Source organism: Mytilus edulis, chromosome 6 (genome assembly GCF_963676685.1).
Source record: "Mytilus edulis chromosome 6, xbMytEdul2.2, whole genome shotgun sequence".
Lineage (NCBI taxonomy): Eukaryota > Metazoa > Mollusca > Bivalvia > Mytilida > Mytilidae > Mytilus > Mytilus edulis.
In genome coordinates, this window is record NC_092349.1 from 68741132 (window position 1) to 68765456 (window position 24325).

General features: G+C 31.1%; 1 protein-coding gene across 1 annotated transcript; it reads left to right on the forward strand.

Moving 5' to 3' along the window:
* Window positions 1-61: 61 nt before the first annotated feature.
* On the forward strand, window positions 62-22496 carry LOC139528247 (uncharacterized). The gene is made up of 14 exons (XM_071324133.1): window positions 62-124; window positions 7736-7836; window positions 10270-10474; window positions 11987-12036; window positions 12424-12502; window positions 13977-14027; window positions 14270-14564; window positions 14842-14887; window positions 15113-15297; window positions 16720-16830; window positions 17822-17957; window positions 18576-18735; window positions 20299-20363; window positions 22042-22496. Exons 2-14 carry the CDS (start codon window positions 7801-7803, stop codon window positions 22210-22212), a joined length of 1590 nt encoding a protein of 529 aa, XP_071180234.1. The 5' UTR covers window positions 62-124; window positions 7736-7800; the 3' UTR covers window positions 22213-22496.
* Window positions 22497-24325: the final 1829 nt, after the last annotated feature.

Sequence of the window (24325 nt, forward strand, 5' to 3'; positions counted from 1 at the left end):
CTTGGCAAGGATACAACCGAAATACGAATTTGAGTAAAATTTAAATGAAGATAAATCCAGAGAAAACCGAAAACCGGAAGTTATATTTGAGAAATTATCAAAAGACCTGAAACTGTTCCATATGGTGAGAAATTAGACTTATTTAAACTCATATAAATCCATCGGGTCATTTTCCACGAGAAGATTTAAAAGATGATAAAAACTAAGACAAGAAGAAACAACTCTTCCTTGTTAAAAAATGCCATAAGTGTAATTACGACCATGCAATGTTGCAATAAAATAAACAGATAAGGCCGTTTTTATTTAATAAGTTGGTTTACGGACATCAGCCAAAAAAACTTAGGGTAGGAGGAGGGAAAAAAAATAAATTTAAACTAGATCTTTCCAGTTTTTTTTTTTTTACTTGGTTTACGGATATCAGCAGGGCTCACACTTTTTCAGAATTATAGGGAGAAGTGACTTTTCTTTTTGAAACTGATAGGGAGAAGTGGTGAGATTTGAAAGAGAAGTGCTCATTCGCTTGGTGCCCTACAATGTTTGGATTTTACTATAGTATAAAGGGTCATATGTTAAATAATGTTCTTTTTATATTGTTCAATTCATATCTGAGTATACAATTAAAGTAACATTTCAAATTAAAAGTTTTACTTAGGTTCTTGTGAGATACTTCCAACTAAATATTTAATATCTAGCACTAAAAAAATTTTTTTTTTATTTTGAAAAATGTAAAGAAATTATAATATATCAAATACAACAGTACAATTTAATTCAAAACTATCTTAAGTATGAAATTCAGTGTCTCTCATCAAAAAATATATAATTTAAGCTGGGCCATAATATATTGATATTAGCTAGTGTAATAGTCTAAGAGTTAAGCAACTTTAATAAAGTTTGAAACAAATTCAATACATAAAAAATATAGGGAATTATATACACCAATCAATTAGATGTAACTAAAAGTCTCTTAATGCATGTGAAATACGTAATTTTTTCCTTTGTGGTCAATATTCGTCTGTCAGCTGTTCCATCCGTGCGTCCGTAATAATTATTGTAAAAGTACGGATTTCGGTTTAGCTGGTCCGGTTCAGATCCGTAGTTTAGGAATCGTAAATGGCGGACGAATGCAAGAAAATTTACAAAAATAAACGATGTTTGACAAGTTATTTGGAAAGGAACATGACGTTTTTAATGCAATAAATGGATTAAACATTTACTAGAGGCAACTTTTATCACGTTTAAATGAAGTAACAAACTTATTTTACCGCCGAAATTTAGGTTGATGTACGTTTTCGAGTAACAAGCACCGGAACTTGCAAAAATGTTCGAGGTGATAAAAAGTTGTATTTTTTATCAAATAAACTGCTACACACTGCAAATACAATGCTTCAGCCTCTTTTCTTAAGATAATGAACCGTTTATGTCTTAATTTCTTTAATTGTCAATAAAAAAATATGATGTTTCATCAACTTGGTAAAAATTGAAAATGTCCGATGACGGAAGCGACTGAAAGCGAGTATCGTCAAGAAGAGGGCGACTTGTTTTCGCTTTTGGGTGTCGGGGAAAGCTTACCAGTCACGTTTCCGGTGCACTGGTTAACGATTTTTTAATGCAGTAATAGGAACCAGAATACGAAACGTAAACACAAAAATTCCGTTTAAAATTTTCTTAGTAAATCGAGAAATATGAGGTCGGCGGAAATAATTTTTAAGGACAAATGTGCGTTTATTTTTATTTGAATTAGCGAAAATTTGGGTCGGCGGATCCGTAAACCAACTTATTTAATAAAAACGGCCTTACATCATGTAATTGACGAAACTAGTTGGGTGTAGAAAAAGAGCTTTTTGACTGATCATGAAATAAAAAACAAATTTTAATACAGTTCTGATAAAAAAAGAATATCTTTTTATACAAAATACAATCTAAGCTGCCCCCTTCTAAAAGAAAATGGTTGAGGTCAGCCTTTCAAATGTTAAAAAGATCAGTCATTTCTGTGTACTGCCTTTTTGTTTAGACTACGGTTGAGTAATGTTTTATTTTCACCTTTACCATCATTTCTGGTCACACACCTGAAAATTAAAACAAAATGATGTAGGCTTATGGCGAAATGATCAAGGCTTCTGATTTTTATTGCCTGACCTTGACACCCACTATTTATTTGTTAAGAAATGTAACATTTTTGAGGTTTTATGAATCCCACATTTAGTGTTAACAGACCTAACCCTAGAATCATTAATTTTAAGTAACATAGTAACTTGCTTAGTAAAACTTGTTTAGTGTCAATGTACGTAAGGTACTATCCGCTTGTGGTTTTATTAATGTTTTCATTTAAAGAAAAAAATCTTTTAGCTGTGACAACTGAAAGTATTAATTGTTTTATTTTGATACTTTGTTTTGTTGTTATTATTGTAATGTAAAAAGTGACGGGACAGCACGTAATTTGTAAAATCTTTTAGCTGTGAGAACTGAAAGATGTATTATTTTGATACTTTGTTTTGTTATTATTTGGAAAAGAAGTCATCCCATGCTTTTTGGCGGGACAGCACGTAATTTGTAGGAGTGGGAATAATTGATAGGTATATCAGGTACATCGACAGGTGTTAGGAAGGTAGGTCGTTAACAGATAAATCACCAGGTATGCTTGTAATTTAAAATATCAAAATGATAAAGGTCTACCTGATAATTGTAAGGTATAATGAGAGCAAATAAATTCAATGCTTATATGGTGGTACCAATTTTTTTTAGTTGAAACTCAAGAATCGTCTAACAGCTTATAAAAGGTCATAAAAAAGATAAGTATGTGATTCATCTTATTTGTGTCACCAAGCTCACACAGCAGTATATCTTGAATATAGTTTACAGAGGTACACTTCAGCTTCTGATGAGGTTTTCCTAGTATATAACAAATAAAGGGAGAAAATTATTCTAATTGAATCCTATATTGAACCTGAAATTAAGAATTGAAATTGGGAATATGTCAAAAGTAAAATAACCTAACCAAAGAGCAGATAACTGTCCCAGGCGACCAATGGGTCCTCAACCCGGTGCTTGTTACTCGAAAACGTACATCAACCTAAATTTCGGCGGTAAAATAAGTTTGTTACTTCATTTAAACGTGATAAAAGTTGCCTCTAGTAAATGTTTAATCCAGCAAAAACGTTGCACGGAAATTAAAAATCGGAAAAAAGAAACATGAGAAATAAAATCGTAAATATTAATGGAAAAAAATTAAAATATTTTATTAATCAGCCGTTAAGGGGGATCATGTAATCATTTATAATGGACATGATGACCCTGCAGTCACCTTTAAGCGTCCACTAGTTGCAACTGATTTAAAAAAAAATATTCATAATAATTAATTTGATAGCAATTTTTTGATATTCTAGGAACACATAATTTTATCATGTTTAAACAATCTCCGGAGTGACTTTAAATTAAGTCCCTGTTTACTTTTTGGGATACGATTGCTTTCAAGCAATCTGTAGACTTTTACCGTTGACTCAGGGCTCATTCCCTCACGTCAACCGTTTTATTCTAAACATTCAGCAACATCTCAGATTCTTATGATTGTCTTGCTTTAAATGGTAAAAAGAAGCAAAAAAATGAACATAAACAACTTTCCTGTAATGTTCTTCTCATAATCTTCATGTTTGATATTTCCCTTGACTTATATGCGTGTTTTTAACAATATGGAAAATCAGAATTAATGAGCAGTATTTATATTTAGTGTTTTTATAAATTTAGAAACATGTCAGAGGGAATTCCCCAGTTTAGATAAATGCGAGAGTTCTCTGAATTCCGATAATTCTATTTCTGTCATATAAGAACTGAAGTGGAGTTTTTCTATATTTAACCGTTATGAAGCTGATATTTGATACTGTACTCTCATAAAGAAATGGAGAACCATTCATCATATCATTTAATAAACGTTCTTGTTCCAAATCGCAAGTCGGGTTTTGTTTATGTATTAATGCGCATGCGTAAAAATTTTTTGATTTCAAGGGGTATGAGATTGAGTGGTTGCTCTGGATTCCCCACTTCATTGATTAATTTGAAACTCATGGGATTCTTTCTATGTCTGTCTGCTATTGAGGGTTATTGTTGTTGCATGATTTTTAATCGTATGCATCATTTAAATTAAAATATTTACATTTAAATTATATGTTTACCTATAACACCCCTTCAGCCGAAATGGAATCTTCCATATTATCGTTTCGAGTTGTCTCTCTTCTGGCCTTCCAGAAGTATTTTCCGTCAACGAAATACACTACGACTCGTCAAGAAAAATTAAGTTGTCAGATGTCGATAAACGTCGTATCATATGAAGAATGAACTTAATTTAAACAGAGGAGTGTGTACGGAAAGGAGTCATGCCCACTGACTCCAAAAAATAATTTTTAAAGCGTTAGAAATTGGGTTCCTCCTAGAATTAACGATGATAAGATACGAAGTGAAATACCTTCTCTCACTCTCACTGACTGCTGTGGAAAGTAAACTTGGAAGTTATAGCATACATGTGAACCACTCGACTCCCGTTTTCAGGGGTCTCCTCCCGTCCTCCAGTTAAGGAGAAAAAAATCCCGTGTATGAAATATTTCATGAAAAAAAAATTTCAGCTTCCATTTTTGATAATCTCTTACTACGCGGTACAGGTGTCAAATTTTTCCTGTAAATCAAAGAAGATGTGTAATTATATGGCTTCTCTTGACAGCTTGGGTGTCAAACATACTGGTAATCAACGATGCTTATGTCTGGCTAATGATTGCTAATTGCCGTTGTGTGATAAAAACTTTGTGTATTAAATTTTTGAAATAAATTTTGGTTACTTCCCTTTGATTTATACTATTATAAGTTATTTATCGTTCAAAAATGTAAATAGTAAAATAAATGAATTATATTTTAATCAAATAACCATAAAAGGATGGTAATTTAATGTTTTGGACAAACAAAATAATATAAATTTACAAAATATTGTGGGAATCTAGACTTCTTTTCAAAGATTAAATTGAAATTTATATAAGAATTCTGACCTTGAAATGTCTCAATAATTTTGGTCTGTAAAATAGATTATCGGTCATTCAACTAAATAAAGCAAAATCTTTAACACAGAGTCTCAAGTTTCTAGAAAAATTACTTTTATAATGCTAAAAAAAACCATACAATTTACTATTGTTATTGTTAGTTATTTTTTAATTAATTTATGATGTTTCAAATTTACATGTATAGCATATTTCTTTCTTATTTGTATATAATCATTTATTTGCAAGCAGTGAACAATTAATTTTCAAACACAACACTAAACAAGAAACAGATTCTTCTCAATATTTTTATTTGATAATCATTCAGATAGATTCAATAGAAAGGCAACAAGGGTACTAGGGTGTATAAACACATTACATTATGATGTAAATGAAAGAACACTTCAAAAGACAATTTCTACATTGTAAGGTTACATTAACGACAAAATTAATGTCGATAAAAAACCTCCTGATCTGAGTCCCAATCTCCTGATCGAAATTTCCCAATCTCCTGATCTGAGTTTCACAGTCCATCACATGTATGTGATAGTACAAAAATAAAACACAATAAGTACATTTCTCATACAGTGACATACACGTGTATCCGGGATTGGCTACTTTTAAAGTTGAGTAACTATTCAGATTATTACATTTTGCATGTGCAGTTGAATTAACTTTGAAAATTTATACTATCAAGCTGTACCAGGACTGCCAAAAATGCTTGAGACTCACGCATGTTCATGCTTTTTTGCGGCAGTATACTTTGATCTATTTTTTTTCCTCTTTGATCTTTTCAATTTTGGCCAAATCTCATGCATTTGCTTAATGAAAAGTTGGCAGAACTGCTATACACGTGTCAATGAAAACTATGGCAATCGTATCCCTCAGAGCATTCTGCTCTTTGATTAATCAATTGCAGGACAAGCACGAGCAATTAAAATTAATATAATTTCTGAATTTTCTATGATTTCAAAAATTTCAATTTATACCTGCAAATTGGAATAACCCATACCAGTGTGTATTACACCACCTCTAGATCTGAACATGTTCTTTTATCTAAAATACTACATATGTTTACCATCATCTTCCTTTCAACAACAAACATGACAAATGTATAAATCATGTTAAACAGTTTAAATAAGCCAAATAAAAAAACAACTTTCACATGAACATGATGAAATGATTGTACATGTTGTATGTTAAAAAAGAAAAAAAACATCATACACAATACACAAACATGAAAAACACATGACAGATTTAAAAGTTCCCAGATTTTTAGATAGTTTTATTAGGACATAGTCACATAGTGTGAAGAACTTGGTTCACCTGTTTTATTTTACTACTACTAGTGTTCTTCTTCTTATTTTTTTTATCAAGCTGAAACATTGTTATACGAACTCGTTATGTTTGAAAGTTGAACAGTTGTCTACTTTTGGTTTTGTTTTGTTTACATTGCTATGGATATTTATAATATTTAGTAACGGACCGGTCGTGGTTAGCATACCCAGAAATATTCCGGTCGGTAGTCGTAAACATAAGGGCCGTCATTCAAACGTTTTAGCATTAAGGGTTAGGTAATTATAAACACTCATATGAATAAGACATATGGTATCGTCCAAATTAAATGGTATGGTCCAAAACCTTAGTATATAAGCTGATGTGCTGTCAAAACAAAGGCGTTTGTTGGATAATCAAGAAGTCTTTACATGCTTTAAGAAGCTAAAAGGTAATTATTTACACTTCATAAAAGAATTAATAGAATCTGAATAAGAATATCCGCGTACCTGAATAAGGTTGCAGGAGTATTAAAGTTGTATTTACACACCGGGTAATAGGTGCATAGGCGACTGTGCGGAAATACGTGCACTGGTTAGGCAGTGCACAGGCTGAATAAGCCAGATAGTGCACAGGATAGCGGTGCACAGGATAGTAGCGCATAGGTAGAAATTAGCAACGTTTGGAATAGTGCACAGGTTAGCACTGGTTGTTGCTTAACACAAGGTCTGTTCAAAGACAGCAACAAGTCCCACAAATTGTTATTGTGTGTCAGAGGCCAAAGTTAACAAATTAAAGATAAAAATATAAGAAACGGTGCAGCTTCCAATATCAGGGGTAAAATTTGGTACGATACCCAGAAGTCACTACCCCGAGTACTTGACAATAGTACATGCATGACATGTATCCCTAACTATCTTGATATATGATAGAAGTTGGTGCCAGAAAAAAGGGCAGCTGCTATACATTCCATATTGTTGCCAGTTAGAAGGAACAACTTAAGAAACAGCTAGAATCTTGATTTCCCTACACAAATTGAAACTGCTATCAACTTAAATTTCTTATGTAGAGTACATCATTCTACTTTAAGTGATGCATATATGTAACTTGTAATGAGGAATGTCTGTCTGTTTGTCCCTTAATTGGTTTCGGTTTTCTAACTTAGACTGACATTAGTTTACTTATGAAACTTATATGCAATGCTTATTACTACAAAACACAAAGTATGAGTTTGGGTAGCATCACTTTTACTGTTCTTGATTTACATGTACATGTATGTCCCTATATAAGGGTATAAGCAAGCAGGGGTATCAAATTCATTGAGTCCCTAAGGCATATACCACCCATTTATTTTCCAAAATTTGTATTTGAGTTATAAAAAAGATTGATTTATAATTTATTTTAAACTTATGACTAGGATTAATATTGTTATTTTTTTTTGACAGATTGTGAGATCAGTTAAGCGTTAAGCAGATGTGTAAGCCAAAGGGAACAGTGTGCAATCTGTGACATGGAAACTAAAGCTCCATCTGTTAAAGTTCTGAAGGTACATATATTCATGTTATGTAATCTGATAAGGCCAAAAAAAAAATATGTTTGTTTCCGGTTACACGACCTACCCTTTTTTTCCAGCCAAAATCCTGACCCTTAACTTTTTTTTGACGATTTCCGAAAATTCGGATATCCGCTAAAGGAATATATTGGCTATTGTAATATTATTTCAAAACACCAAACCCTTCCCTATATGTTTAATGTTAATTTCATCATGTAATCGAATATCAGATAAAAGAATATATCGGCAAATCAGAAAAGAATATTCGGGTAAATCTGTCAAATTCATGCACAATCGGATATTTTCAATGTTTTTCTGACAGTAAATGGACCCAGAAGTTGCAAATTTACAAACTTGCAGACAAGAAGATTTCGGTTTTATTGAATAAAAAAGAACTATTTCTTGATAAATTGTTGTCTTTATTTATTATCTTCCTTAACCATGTGAATAAGATGCCCTTTTACTTCAAATGGTTTGAATTTGCAAGACTCAGTTGACAAGATCAGTACGTATACGTTGCTGTTGGGAGAATTTAATAAAACTCTAAATGCTCACAGAATCAGAAATACAATCTTAAGGGCATACGATACAGTTACAGGGGAGGTAATGACGTTGCTTACGTAAAATGTTATTTTTCGCGACGTCAAACTGTGACATATCGGGGAAAAGATGCGTTTTTCGACAGATTTTTTATCATTTAAACTGATTTTATTTGAAAATGAGTTCATGGACCCCTATTTTTCAAAACAGCAATTTGTTTCATTTTGCAGGTAGATTATGTGACCCAAATTTTATAAAACTGTAAATAGAGTTTTTTTTTTAATTTTGATAAACATGCAGCAAAAAATGATGTATTTTCCTCAATTCATGAACATTTGATAAATATGAGTTATTTCTGAATTAAAAATGCATAATTTTTTAGGATAGTTATAAAATACAGAAATTACCGATTATTTAACAAAAAACAATTTGTGTTTATCTTTTATAACAAAAAAGTTATGTCTTTCTTTCGAAAAAGAAATTACGACCACAAATCTGAATTTTGAGCAAATATACAAAATTTCGACCTCATTTTACTCAAAAAGTAGCACATGAAGGTATATTTTTTATTACATATTTGAATTAATCAGGTAAAAAATAGCCTATATGCAAATTTTCACGAACTTGTAAATACAGGATCAAAACTGTATCGTATGCCCTTAACAGAATGTAACTCCTTCTGAATAATTTATTGCAATGTAAATATAAATCTGTTTTGGCAAGAGAAATCTGACTTTTGTCACAAATATTTAAGTGCAAAAGTAAACACATGTCATGGACGCCATATTGGATATATACAAATTTGTGAGGAAGCCTCTAGAACCATGACCTAAAAATGAATAGTCTTCAGAAAACGTAAACTTTATGCAATTATATTTTATCAATAATGGTTATTTTCGTAAATTCAAACTTGATTATTTAAAGAAATAAAATAATAACAAATATGATTTTAGTTTGGAGATTCTTCACAAACATGCTTCATCTAATTTATAGCCAAATTAGTTTACCTGTGGCTGTGTGATAATGTAAATAATGGATATTAATTTGTTTACAAAACAAATAAAGACACAAACTATGGATGGTAGATAATAATTCATATAAATATTTTAGGACATTTGATTTATTTTAATATATAGGATTTAAAAACTGCAAACAAATTTAATCATTACTGATGACTACATAATCAGCAGATATTTTATCTATTTTTTTTAACAATATTTATGTTGAATTTCAATCCCCCTTCACAAAAAAAACAAAACAACAAAAAATCAAAAAAAACACCTACCTACCCTATTTTGAAATTCCATGTAATAGGAAACACACATATTTTTTTTTTTGGCCAAAGTGTTTTTCAGTAGAGGTTGTCTTGTATTCATTATCAAAACCATTAAACTGCTAACCATTTTTTCTTTTAACTACTATCAGATGCTGATTGAGTGAAACCAATACTGTAAATTCAGAAATTATTCTGAGGTCTTTATTATTGCGAAAAATGTGACAGAGTTGTAAACGCAATAATTTAAACTTGCAAAATCCATGGTATATTTAGATAGGTCCAGGTAAATACAAAATTGAAGTGAACTGTTACCTTGCAATGTAAGGTCAAATGAGTTTGAGCTCTATGTCCTGTTTGACAGTGGCTTTTTATTATTATGTACCAGTGTGGGCAGAAAGAGCTACACAAATAATGAATCATTCCAACACTAAAATGTGTACGGTAATTTATCTGTAGAAAAAACAGTCAGTTACCATGGTTACGTCGATCAGAAAACTAAAGTTTAAGTTATCCAAATCATGTAAAATATTCTGATTGAATATATGAATTTTTGTATGCATTACTTTTGTACTTGCATGGAAATTGATTATTTCAAATTAATTTTTTTTCAGCAAATGTCCATCACAAGGCAAGACTTAGAAAAATCGTCTGAGCGTTTGGCTGACAATTTATCTCGTCTGCAGCAGGACAATGCAGAGCAAACACAGGTCATTGAGGAGAGACTGTCTGAAGTTCAAAAAGAGCAGATCACAACTGAACAATTACTGCAGTCTGATTGGTCAGATCTAACAGAAGATCAAACCAACAAATCAAATAGTAAATGCATTGAATTATACATAATCTGAATCAAGAGATTTGAAAACCATGTTTACTGTATTATATAATTATAGATTATTGTTGATCATCTCAACGAGATTGGTTTTCTGGCTTGAGCCGGGACGGCGAAAGTGAGAAAAGCAATCAAGTTGAGATGACCAATGATAATCTGTTTATCTCTATTTTACTTATGACAAGGTTTTCAATTTCATTGATAATGCCACATGCACCCTTTGTTTCTAGTGATAATTTTTCATATCACTCGATTCTGCTGAGAAAGGAAATTATCAGTCAACAAGATCAAAGGAAAATTTCGTAAAATAGCGATAATTACATGCATAATAACTTAATTGAGGTCTGGAGCTGGCATGTCAGTTAACTGCTAGTAGTCTGTTGTTATTTATGTATTATCATCATTTTGTTTATTTTCTTTTGTTACATCTTCTGACATCGGTCTCAGACTTCTCTTGAACTGAATTTTATTGTACATATTGTTATGCGTTTACTTTTCTACATTGGCAAGAGGTGTAGGGGGAGAGTTGAGATCTCATAAAATGTTTAACCCTGCCGCAATTTTGCACCTGTCCCAAGTCAAGAGCCTCTGGCTTTGTTAGTCTTGTATGATTTTTAATTTTAGTTTCTTGTAAATATATAATTCGGAGTTTAGTATGATGTCCATAATCACTGAACTAGTATACTTATTTTTTAAGGGGCCAGCTGAAGGACGCCTCCGGGTGCAGGAGTTTTTCGCTACATTGAAGACCCATTGGTGGCCTTCAGCTGTTGTCTGCTCTATGGTTGGGTTGGTGTCGCTTTGACACATTCTCCATTTCCTTTCTCAGTTTTATACTATAGTTCAATATTGAGAAGGTAAAATCACATCTGTTAGTGCCTCATTGGGCCACCTTACCTGTGTAAGTTTCTGTTTTGATATCAGAGAATTGAAGTTAAGCTTATTTATTTTATGGCGAATAATCTTCATGTTACTTTTATGATTTGAAAAATGTGTATATGTTAGGGAAAATAGGCTAGCCTAACAGAATGCTTTGGAAATACAATGTTTTCCTTAATCATAAGACATATTTATCTTGTTTATTTTCTTTGGTTACATCTTCTGACATCAGACCCGGACTTCTCTTGAACTGAATTTTAATGTGCGTATTGTTATGCGTTTACTTTTCTGCATTGGCTAGAGGTATGGGGGAGTGTTGAGATCTCACTAACATGTTTAACCCCGCCACATTTTTGCGCCTGTCCCAAGTCAGGAGCATCTGGCCTTTGTTAGTCGTATTATTTTAACTTTTAGTTTCTTGTGTGCGAGAATTTCTTGTTGCATTGAAGACCTGTTGGTGACCTTCTGCTGTTGTCTGCTCTATGGTCGGGTTGTTGTCTCTTTGGCACATTTCCCATTTCCATTCTCAATTTTATTAGCATAGTCAGTTAAAGATTTATTTTATCCAGACAAAAAAAACTTGACTGATCGTTGAAATTTATTTAAATCTTTTTTTTTAGGTGGAACAATAAAGAAAGGCTTGAGAAGAGAGCCTACTATTGTCAGACAGGTAAGGACACAAGACAAGATTCTTTCTGTTACATTGTATATTAAAAAGAGAAGTTGTGTTGCCATAAATAACTATAGGTGGTCATCATAGCTTTTATAGTTGACAATGCGGTATGGGTTTTACTTATTGTTGAAGGCCATACAGTGACCCATAGTTGTTAATTTCTGTCTCAATTGGTCTCTTTGAGTTTCATTCAAGTTGTGAGTTGATAGGTCTGCTTTACACATCAACAACCTTAGGGAAAAACCTGTTTAATCCTTACCATGCTTACTTGATATGTGTTTTGTGCACACATTTAACCGTAACATTTTTCTTACTGCTTTGTAAATATAAATAAGTCCATGCTATATATATTTATTGAATGTAAAATTTACTATTTAATTACAGTTACGACAGTGGACCACATCAGATGTGATACGATGGCTAGAGAAAGAAGGACTCCACAAATTCATTTTAACATTCCAAAGTAAGTTGGAAATGAACCTTATTAAAAGATATACCTATATATTGAATTATTAGTTATTTGAATTTGTCTTAGCCTGGTAAATTATATAAATAAGACAAAAAAATTAGACCTAGGGATCATATATCCTGTGCTTGAAAAAAACATGTTTCATATTGCTATTATAAAATCATCACATGCTATTTTTTAATAAATGCCTACTGATTGAAGACATCCTTATTACAATTTAAATCCGTTATTATCACCAATGCTTTCTGACTGGAAGGGTATATAATGGTACGGTTGTCTGTCTGTCTGTCCATCACAGATTTGTATTCAGCGCATAACTTTTGTACCATTGAGTTGAGGTTGATCAATCTTGGTATGCAGTCAGCGGACTTACTTAAATGAGTGATTTTCTAAATCACTGATTCAAGTAACATTATTTCCATAAAGGTTGGAAGTTAGAGTTGTCTTTCTTTAATAATCACCTATTTTACAAAATAATCACTAGAAGAAGTGATTTAATTTTACTGTAGCTTTAAATATAGAATACTAATGATCCAGGGACTAATTATGTTTCTAAACTTATCAGAAGCAACATCTGTGTTGTCTAGGATGGCCAGGTCGTTTCAGGTGATGACCTTGTACTGAATCTAGGATAATGACATAAAAATCACTTGTTTAAGTATCATACCTCAATTTCCTTCCCAAAAATCACTTCTTTAAGTATCATTATTTTAATAACCCCCACTAATTTCAACACCCCCGAACAGTGAAATTTTTATCGCGAACAGTAGAATTTTATTACATAATCTGAAAGATGAAACCTTGAACTTTACAGGAAAAATACTCCCACTGCTGGGAAAAATCTTTTAAGAAAGTATCAGTTCATTATGTAAAGCCATTATTACAGCATTTTTTCAACTAAAATAGATTGGCATGCAGATGCATTATTGGCTGTGGGATGTCATAAACCAAAGTCAGGTCACTCCCATTTAAAGTTGATCCTTCTACAATTTGTGACCCACAACTTTTATTCTATGAACCAGTGGTTACCAAACTTGGTATTCAGTTGCATCATAGGCTGGGGGATGCCATATTAAAAAAATAAGAACATTTGACCTTGACTATGAACATTGACCCTCATGATAGTTAAACCTTGTCTGATTCATGTCCTGCACATAACTTTTGTACTGTTCAATGGAGAACTTAGACTTATCAAACACAGCCTGACAAAACTAAGTGTGCTGATGTGTTATAGGAAATTGATTTGTCAATAAGATAAGGTCATTGACCCTGAAAAAGTTGATTGACCTTTAACATGTTTAACATAGATACAGAATGAAGCCAAACATGTCATTGGCTACATTCTGAATTTTACAGCAGCAATTAAAATACATATACATGTACTGGGAATATTAGTCTCAATATATATGCAAATTTCTTTAGTTATGGCTACTATGTTAACAATAATTTATTTGTCCTTGTATTGTAGGACACCATGTAAAAGGAGAAGACCTGGCAGAAATCAGACTTCCATTTTTAGGTAAACTATAACTTATGATTATAGATAAATGAAATTGTTATTAGCCTCCATTACTGCCAGATTAGCTAATTTTCTTTTTAATTTTGTTTATTTAGCCAAAAAATGTAAATCAAAAGACTCTTTGACAATTTATCGAATTAAAAAAACAGAAAAAAATTGCATATTTTTTGGAAAAATGGAATGTAAATCAAAAGAGACTATGAGGAGATATAATAATCACATGATTTCAATCTTCTTTGTAGATAACTATGACCATATAAGTGTAAGTGACAAGGAACTATTGTTATCACATGTTTATGAACTCTTACGATTGGAATCAGAGGAACAAGACAATCTGGAACAATTCACTTCACCATTAGACCGTGAAAAATACATGGCTGCACGACAAATCTCAAAAGAAGCTAGAAGATCACCAGTCATTTTCCTGCCATCCCATAATTCCACACCATCTACATCGCCATCTTCAGTTGTCTCTTCACCGCTTGCAAAGTTACGGAAATGTTCAGATCCAACCGTCATGTCAGAGACATTATCAGGGTACAAAAAACTTTTGTTCTTATAAATTTTTAGATTAATTTTTTATCTATACAAGTGTAAAAAGCATTTATTTTTAAATATCAATACAGGATTATTATAAAGTGATAGAAAAAGAATTTAAAAAAAAATCTTTTCTTCCTGTTCATAGAGCTTAAAACATTTTTCAACAATGTACTACTATTGTATATGAGTTGTGTTGAAAAAATTGAAAGTTTCTGAAAGATTTATTCAGAATCCATCAAAAATACACATACATTAATGAAATTTTGTATTGAAGGTTGAGACAAAGGAAAGTGAAAACATTAGAAAAGCCTCCTAGGAAGGTATGTTGTTTTTCAATTTTTTATTGTGTGAAATTTTAACTGTTATAAAAACAAAAGAAATTTAAAATTGGTTATAAAATTCAGAATTTACATAAACAAAGGCATGAATGGAGATCACTGTCTAAGAAATTCCAAAATTTGTGTTTCTTGAATATTTAGAGCATTTATCATTTTTTACATTTTTGTCTTAACAAATTATTCTTATTTATTATCATAACTATATAGAAGAAACAAGCTACCAGCAAATGTACTCTGTTTGAACTTCTTGGGAATCAGGAGAGACAGGAAGTCAAGTGTGTCTGTATCCAGAAATATGGCAATTTGTTTGGCTTGACTCTACACACAGACTCTTATGGTAACCTGATGGTTGTTAAATGTGAAGACAACCTAGATTCACTGTTAGGTTGCAGGTATGACACACAATGTGTTCCTATTTATATCCTGTAAATTCAGAAATTATTGTGTGTATTTATTTATAATTTTTGGAGAATGGGTAAGAATGCTAGATTGTTTATTTCAATTTCAGGTTAATCTGGTTACAGAAATATGCAGATATCAGAATGCTAGTTCTTATTATTGCTTTACTCACTCAGTGGCATAAATAAAAACCGCACAATAATTTTTGGAATAACAGTATCTATATATTCCTCAAGTACCATATATTAAACATTAATAAATGCAACAGAATAAAAAAGCATTTAGGTTTCGTAGATTCAGGAGTTAAATTGTTAGAGCTAATTTTAATATTTATAGAAGTCTACCATATTTCATGCTCCCGCAAAAATATCTTGGTTTATTAAAAAGTGAAATCCTTTCCTCATAAACCTTCCAACAGAGTGGGGTATACTGGTTATCAGTCTAGTAGTTGTTATATGGTTACATTTTCCTCTTCAAATAAGAGCTTCTTTTATATATTTTGGAATGTACTATTCACTTTCACTCAAAAACAAGAGCCGGTGTAGAAACTAGTGATTATTAGCTCATTCTACTTCTTATTTATTTTGAATATGAAAAACAGAAAATATTAAGATTTGTAATATAATTCAGGTATATTAGTTGTTTTTTAATGTCCTGTGGCAAATATTTAATGAATATTCAGGACGCAAAATAATAATAAATACCATTGTTGGGTTCAGTAGGACAGTATAGGTTGAATAGGATAAACAGTAGGAAATTCTGAAACTGAGGGTTTGTAATATAGTGGCAGAAATTATTGCTTTCTAATAGGCCACCTGCATTTGTAGAGAACAAGGATTCTTTAAAGTGCAAAGAGTGTGGCACTCTCTTTATATGAGGCCTACGATTTTAAAAATCTCCATTCCATGGTTTCAGAACAGCCAAATGAACACCCAACTTTACTGCCAAACACAAGCAGTCCATGGATGACCATATATCTATACCCTAGTCACATCAGTGTATATTTAGTTCACAACACATTTACATGTTTTATATCACAAGTCATATTAATTTATTTCGTTTAAGGTGGTACCCAACACTTTCACTAAAATAAATTTGGCTTGTTCAATTTTCATAAAATTTTGACAAAGTATTTACTTTGACCCTTTAACAAAAATATAAAAATTGCAAAAATTTTGAACCAACTGTTTTGTCAGAAAAATTACACTGGTTATATAGTAGTTTGACAAACACCAATTTTGATCATTGAGAAGCTTAATATTCCCTTTACAACACAACGTAATTAAAACGTTAAGCTGATTTTACAGAGTTATCTCCCTGTAGTGTTAGGTACCACCTTAATAACCACATATGATATTTTTATGTTTCAAAATTTGTGAAAAATATGTTTTAAAATTCTTAATTTAATTTTTCAGAGTTCTTGAGATGAATGGGTATTTAGCAAGTCAGTTAATTGATGACAGATTTTTACAAAGTGTCCTGAATGATAGCCAAGAACTGTATCTAGTTGTCTCTCAAGAACACATGTAGGTATATTTGACATAATAGGGGCACATTGTGTTTTCCAGTCAGTTTCTCTATTCTGTATGAGGTTAAATTTTGTAAAAAAAAACAAGAGTTTGAAAATACTTAATTGATATAAAACTAAATACTTAAAATGGTTATAAAACTCAGAAATCAAAGACAAACTGACTACGCCTTGACAAAAAAAGGTGATGAAAAGACAAAAAAACAGTCAAAAACATACAACATAGAAAACTACAGACTGAGCAATGCACACTTCTCTAAAACTCTAGGGGTGATCTTAAGTGCTCCCTAAGGGCAAGCAGAACCTGCTCCATGTGTGTCATCTGCATGATACTCATGTAAATTTCCATCCAGTGATGGTCAAATCTACTTGAGACTGATTTCACATGCTCATCATACATTATATTGTAAACATTTAAATATATATTCTATAGTTTTGACCCAGAATTCATGGTTCTCTGATCAAGAAAATGTGATCTTGTGAGTGGGGATGGTAAACACATAGTTTTGGTATTACAGTTATTGTTACAATAGGATGAGTACACTTAACATGTGTATATACTCAGTCCTTAAACACAGTGGGATTAGACTGAAGGAATAAATACAAACAACTGAACACCAACAGACTTCACTGCATGACCATCACAACTCTTTAATGAAGCCTTCATTAATTTGTGCATTTTTGGTTATACCATTTCTTTACATATACATAAGAAGATGTATGGGTGCCAATTAGACAACTCTCCATCCATGTCACAATTTGTTAAAGTTAACCATTATAGGTCAAAGTACAGTTTTCAACACAGAGGCTCTCAGGGCCTTGGCTCAAACCAAACAGCAAGCTTACACATGTATGTAAATTATTAATGTGACGTTTTAAAAAGTATGGTTTTGTTTTTGAAAAGTATGGTTTTGTTTTTGAAAACTATGATTTTGTTTTTGAAGGACAGTTTTCAGGCAGCATGTCAAAAATCGTAATTTTTATTGTAGAAATATGTCAGAAGAAGACAAATGGGAGAAATTGAAGCATGTTCTGACAGAAATGAAAGATAAAGACCCCGAAGACATACCATGTAGTCTGTCTGATGATGACCTTGATGAGTTAAAGGAGAAATTTACAATGCAGGTAGGGAGACCTAAGAAGCTATCTTCAAGTGTAAACATAAAATTGTTATCAAGTTAGATAATAAGCAGCTAACAAATTTATACAAAATAGTTTGGGAATTTCACAACAGTGTTTTGTGAAATACTTCCCTCAAAATAATACTTTAAGCGACTGTCATACAAGTGAGAGGTATAGCTAGCTATAAAACCAGATTAAATCCATAAGTTTTCTTCATCAGGAAATGCCTATACCAAGTCAGGAATATGGCAGCTGTTGGAGCTCTTGATTTTGCCATTTGATAAGGGACTGTCAATTTTGAATTTTCCGCAGAGTTCTGTATTTTTGTTATTTTACTTTTTGTTTTGTGACTACCTATAACATGTATAAAGTTATTGTTCTTATTCTGTCATTTAATTAAGTTTTTTTTACTACTACAAATGTATTGCAAACTTTGAAGTTTCGTTTCTTTCAGGGCAGAATTTATTTCTGAAAGAAAGATAAGACTGCTATCAAACCAAAATGAATATATAGAATGTTGGGTTATTATAGGGCCATATTTAAACTTTTAATGGAATATAGCAGAAGAAGTGTTCTCACTATAAAATTGTGTATATTTTATCTTTCTTTAAATGTTTTTAGGAAGAACTAGTGAAGGCCAAGGAAGAAATAGATGATTTAAAGCAGCAGGTTGCAGCGTTATCAGAACAGTTGAGCTTACAGACCAAAGTGATGGGAGATATGAAGGAACAGAGAGACAATGCTCTCAGGGATAATGTCAGAAAAAGATTTAAAAGACATGGTAATGTAATTTTAAACAATCTGTATTGTATCATCTCGCTTGGCTAGAAGGAGTGGTCTGGGCCTGATTTGTTGGTGCTACATTTTACAAAGTCTATCCAAATTATTTTTGCCATGAATTACACTCAAATTAATGATAGGAGCAATCTTAAACTTGCAGTGAAGTGAAAGTTTATTTGCTCTGTGTTGAAGGCCCATTGTGACTTTGAGATGAAGAACAGCAATACAAGCTCTGTTCCTTTGCTTTTTGTGGATTTTTTGCTGGATCTGTAGTGATTTTGTGTCATATCCCATATATTTTGCTTTACTATTACAGTTGTTCAATCTTTCTTTTGAAAAAAATATTTTTTTAATATTCTTCGATATCAATTAACTTTTTGTAACTTGTACAAGTATTATAAATCTTTCAATTGTTTAGTATAAACATTTAACTGAGGAGGCAGTTCTCGGAAATTCATTATCTAAATATTAAGTTTTGTTAAGCACATGAATGTTCATTGGGGATCATTATACCTTCCAGCAATAACATGGTCAACACCATTAGACAAGTTTAATATTCATTGGACATTATAAATGGATACATTTTTAACTTCCTCTTGAGATAAAGTTTGGCGAATACTTGAACTTGACAGCCATGAAGGTATATATATTCTAACTTTTATCTAGGTTAAAAATTGAGCACTACAGGCTTCCTATAGGCTATAGAAAGACATAACCTTATATTTTAGTTGATATTTGACAGATCAGCTAACACATTTTAAAAACACTTTTAAAAAAGATGACCTTTTAAGGTAGCACAATACAAACATTTTTTTACTTCCAATCACTAACCTTTGAAATGCTGTAACTTTCTTATGAATGCATAGAAAATAATAAAAGAGGTATATATAGATAGATAAAAGATCAATCTTTTAAATGAATGCAATATTTTTATAATGCAATTATTATGTAATCAATTATTATGTAATTAGTGGCAAAATCTGGGTTGGTTCACTTGAATGAATTTAGCTCTATCATCTCTTTAACTATACAGAAAATCTTAACCAAATCTTAATCAACACTTCATGGGCTTCAAAAGGGTGTCTCAAATTGTCTCTATGGTGTTCCATTCTCTCATAAATCCCTAATTAGTGTAAACATCCTAACCACATAAAAGAAGAAAATGTTTAATTAGGTGTAAAATTTGTTCTATACATTCTATCTGAAATCTGAGACAACCTTTTGTATAGGAACAACATATAATAAAATCAACCCTCTAGGGATACATATGCAGAAGCTAATTTCATTTGAAAGTGGAAATTTGGTGAACAATATTTTAGACTCAGTTAACATTATAATTGGTTACATGATTGTTGCATAATACTAACATTGCATTAATTTGAAAGAGTAATCTGTTAGCTATCCAAAACTACCACTTTTATAAATTTTCAAGCGTTATTAAGAAAGTTACAGCATGTTAAAACTTGGGAGTTGGAGTTATAAAATCTTTGTATTGTGCTACCTTAATTGATGTTTAACTGTATAAAGAGCCTTATTAATGTGCTTTCGTATTATATTTTTGCAGTTTCTGGGGAGACAGAGTATTACAAGATGACCATGGAGAGTCTAAATGTAGAATCTGCCACAAAGGTATGTATATAAGAGGCTTTTATAATGGGGACTGTACAAATGCACGCTTGTAGTACAAATGTTTTTAAAAGGATGTATTCTAATGTTGTGAATGTCATAAACAATGAAATTTTTCTAATGACAGAATGAAATTTTCATTTATGGGTACAAGCAATTAAATATCCCATATTCCTTTTGATTCTGATACTGACAATTGACCATGAGTAAGCTTAATCTTAACACAGTAATGGTTTATAACTTGATTATGGTACCGATATGTTAAATTAAATTTTTTATCAAGGATTTTTTAAAAATTTTTTATTCAGTGGATTCATATATTTCCAATGTGAAATTACTAAGTATATAAATTCTTAACCTTATGCTTTTACCCTTTCAAGTCTACACTATAATCTTTCTATTTAGAGAAACATTTATCAGTTGGTGGGTATATTTTATAATTTACAAAAATCAATGCAACTTGAAACATCTTTTTTCTTACACCTTGAAATGACACAGATTTTCCTATAACTAATGAAAGACAATTACTTGGAAATCTAAAGTTTCTACAATGTGATCTCAGATGGTTCTAAGTATTGTGGTCTTAATCTATGTCAACTCTTACAATAATGATCTATAAAGTATTAAAGACAAACTTTGATATCTTAAATATAAAAAAAGAAGGTGTGGTGTGATTGCCAATTAGACAACTATTCACAAGAGACCAAACGAAACAGAAATTAACAACAATAGGTCACTGTTAAGCTTTCAACATGAGCAAAATTTAAATTTGTTTCATGATTTTAATTAGTATTTGTCATTTTATTATTTCACCTCTCATGATTATCTGCACATCAACGACTTTTCATGTTCTCTATTTTGTTGTTGCTGCAGGACTTCAATTAATTGCATCTATATCACAATCATTTGTGACGGTAAATAACATCTATTTAACACACACTTTTCGGATAGTCTTGTAATGGCATGTCTTAAACGGTTCTTTCTATTAATACCCAAATCTGAAGGACACAGGGTGTACAGTATTGCCACTGACTGTCTGTCTGTCCAATCATATGTGCATTTGTACTAACATCTATGTTCGCCCATCCTTTAATGACACATTAACTAAGAAATACAAAAAAAATGAAGATATGATTATCAATTATTAATTTTTAAATTTGAAAATACATGTAGTTTGTTAATTAAAATTATATATTGTTCATATTGAATTCTAAAATCAAGTATAAAATTATTCCATTATAGCTTAAGGTCAAGTTACAATAAATGGGCTTTGTCACAGATTTTCTTAAATTTTGCATACACATTTGAATTGTTGAATTGTATCTGAAAATCGAAAAAAAAATATGGGGCTTCATCTCTTTTTTCCCCTGCCTTATGAGAAGTTTACTAACGGAAGGGGTACTGATACATGTAAATAATTGAACAAATGTAATGGTAATGTGCACAAAGGTAATGCACCCATAATTTGAGTCAAATCGGTGAAGATGAATTGGACAGCTATTGTCCCTCAGTCACGAACCACAAATGAAATGTTCCTGATATTTATTTTATTATTCTTCATACGAACAAGTTTGTGTTACTGTGTGATCGCATTTCATATTAATAGATTGTCAACTTCCTATTTACCAAATACTTCTATAGTTTAATGTGTATAATGAGCATGTTTAATTGTTTTCTGTAGGAACAAGTAACAGATTCTCTTAAAGAAATTGTGAAAGAAGCTAGTCGCCAAAAGTTCTACTTAGATCGTCTGATTTCTGTTGTTATTGAAGAATCACCATGGATACTGGACCAAGTAGATGCACAGTTTGATGATAATTCTCTAGTCAATCAAAGTGAAGAATTTTGTTGAATGTAATTCGGTACAATAGAAACTAAAGCTCATTGTAATGAGTCATTTTTGGAACCTTGAAGTGACTCTCTTGCTCTCTCTCTCTAAAAAAAAATCGGATATTATAATTTGATACACTTTTCATTTCTTGAGGAGTTAAACAATTTATTTGCAGTACTAAGCTATGTTGAGAATTACTAAGTGTAACCACTTATTTGTTATTTTTTCCGCTGAGATTATTTGATAGTTGAAAATGCCATATTACATGTATTATATATAACATCCAAAAATCATAAAATCATACTTGATTTGATGCAAGAAATGATTGTATACTTAGGGTATAACTTTTTTCATTTACTTCTCATGATAGCTCTAGATTGTAGTAAACCAGTTCTAACTCCTCAGAAAGGGAAGTAACTTGTCTTAAAATGAAATTTTAGAATTGATTTGAGATTCAGGAAATGTCTTGTTAAAAAAATCATTGCTGTAAATTCTGAAATTAGTGTGAAGGTCAATGAAGGCAAATAATGTGACTGGGTGGGTATCACAATAATAAGAACTTATATTCTGATAGCAATTACATTTAAATGTATGGGGATTCCATGAAATCACAATGATAAATGCACACATATATATCTGTTTCAGTTTTTAAAAAGATAAAATGTGTAAGGTTGTGAAAGGTAGTTTTAGTGATTGATGCAAGGTTATTCGTTATTTGTATGTCCATCAATAGACTACTTTCAAGTGTGTTCTTCACTGGAAAAAATTATGCGTGCCTTTATGACGTTATTACCAGATAGAGGGGATTGCCTGTATCCCTGCACTATTAACGTTACAATTTCTGAATTTATAGAATACAATGTATATATATTATTACAAATGTTGACTCTAAAAGATCTGAAAATGTTATTATTTGTAGGGTAGTGTTTATGGTAATGGGTATAAACAATACAATTGTATAGGTCATTACTTAATTTTTTATGTTAAAACTTTTTTTTTAATGAAAAAGGAATTAAATGGTTGTTTCATGAAAACATTTTTTCACATTAAACTTCTTAAAAGTATACAACTAGAACATAAATTATTATCAAATAGTTTGCTTATGAAAAACACTTTTATCTTTTACCAGTATATTTGATAAAATTTAATTAATTAAAGGAATCATTTCATAGATGCACCCAAGTCACAACCAACAATGTCCTTTAATATCTTATTTTACAATATCTGACATTATCTTAAAATGTTTTACAATGTCTAACAATGCTTTACAATGTCTAACAATTTCTTACAATTTTGTACAATGTCCTGGAAGCCAGTCGAGGTAGTAGTGTTGTGCCCCAAAAGTGTTGTCCAAATTAGGAAGAAACTTTATACAACTGTACACTTACATAGTAATTACATTCATGTAACACAAATTTATTTTTATATTTCTTTTTAAAAACACATTTTATTTATACAAATTCAAATTCAAATTATTTTATTCAAGAAAACTCACAAAGAGCATAAAATGAACAATATAAATGCATATGTACATAAATATATACACTTACCAGTATAAGAGTTTTCAACCATTTTTAGGATAAAGACAATTAGAACAATTATAGATTAACTCTAATTTTACTTGTAGTAACTTCATTTGCATTGTACTATGTTTAATTCATTTTCTATTCAACATTACATAATGATATAGAGTATCCTATAGCAACATCAACAATGGACAATTATGATGTCACATACATGATGCCACTTCTTTGTACTTCAGGGGTTCTAATTTTGTATACTTTGTCCTGATGACGCCGATCTAATCAGCGAAAACATGTCGACAATAAAAGATGCAGTTTACTTAAGTGTTGTTGTCAATGTAGCAGTAATGTCCTACAATGTACAATGTCTAACAATATCTTACAACATTATGCAATGTCTTACAGTGTCTAAACAATGTTCTAAAATGTTTTAGACTACAAATTCTCCTAAAATATTTTGATCTGATGTTTTGATAGTTGTTTAAATCAGTTTCATAAATTTGATCAATTTTATATGTTCTTTTACCCAAGTGTTCTTAAAATTTGTTTAATACATATATATATTAGTACCTTTGCTAAATACATGTACAAAATTTGATCACAGGAAAATT

Excerpts from the sequence above, each read along its gene's own strand:
- LOC139528247 (XM_071324133.1), top strand. The coding sequence starts at position 7,801 with ATGGAAACTAAAGCTCCATCTGTTAAAGTTCTGAAG. Across the intron at positions 12,503-13,976 it reads ATTCATTTTAACATTCCAAA|GACACCATGTAAAAGGAGAA; the intron begins GTAAGTTGGAAA and ends CTTGTATTGTAG. Across the intron at positions 14,565-14,841 it reads ATGTCAGAGACATTATCAGG|GTTGAGACAAAGGAAAGTGA; the intron begins GTACAAAAAACT and ends TTTGTATTGAAG.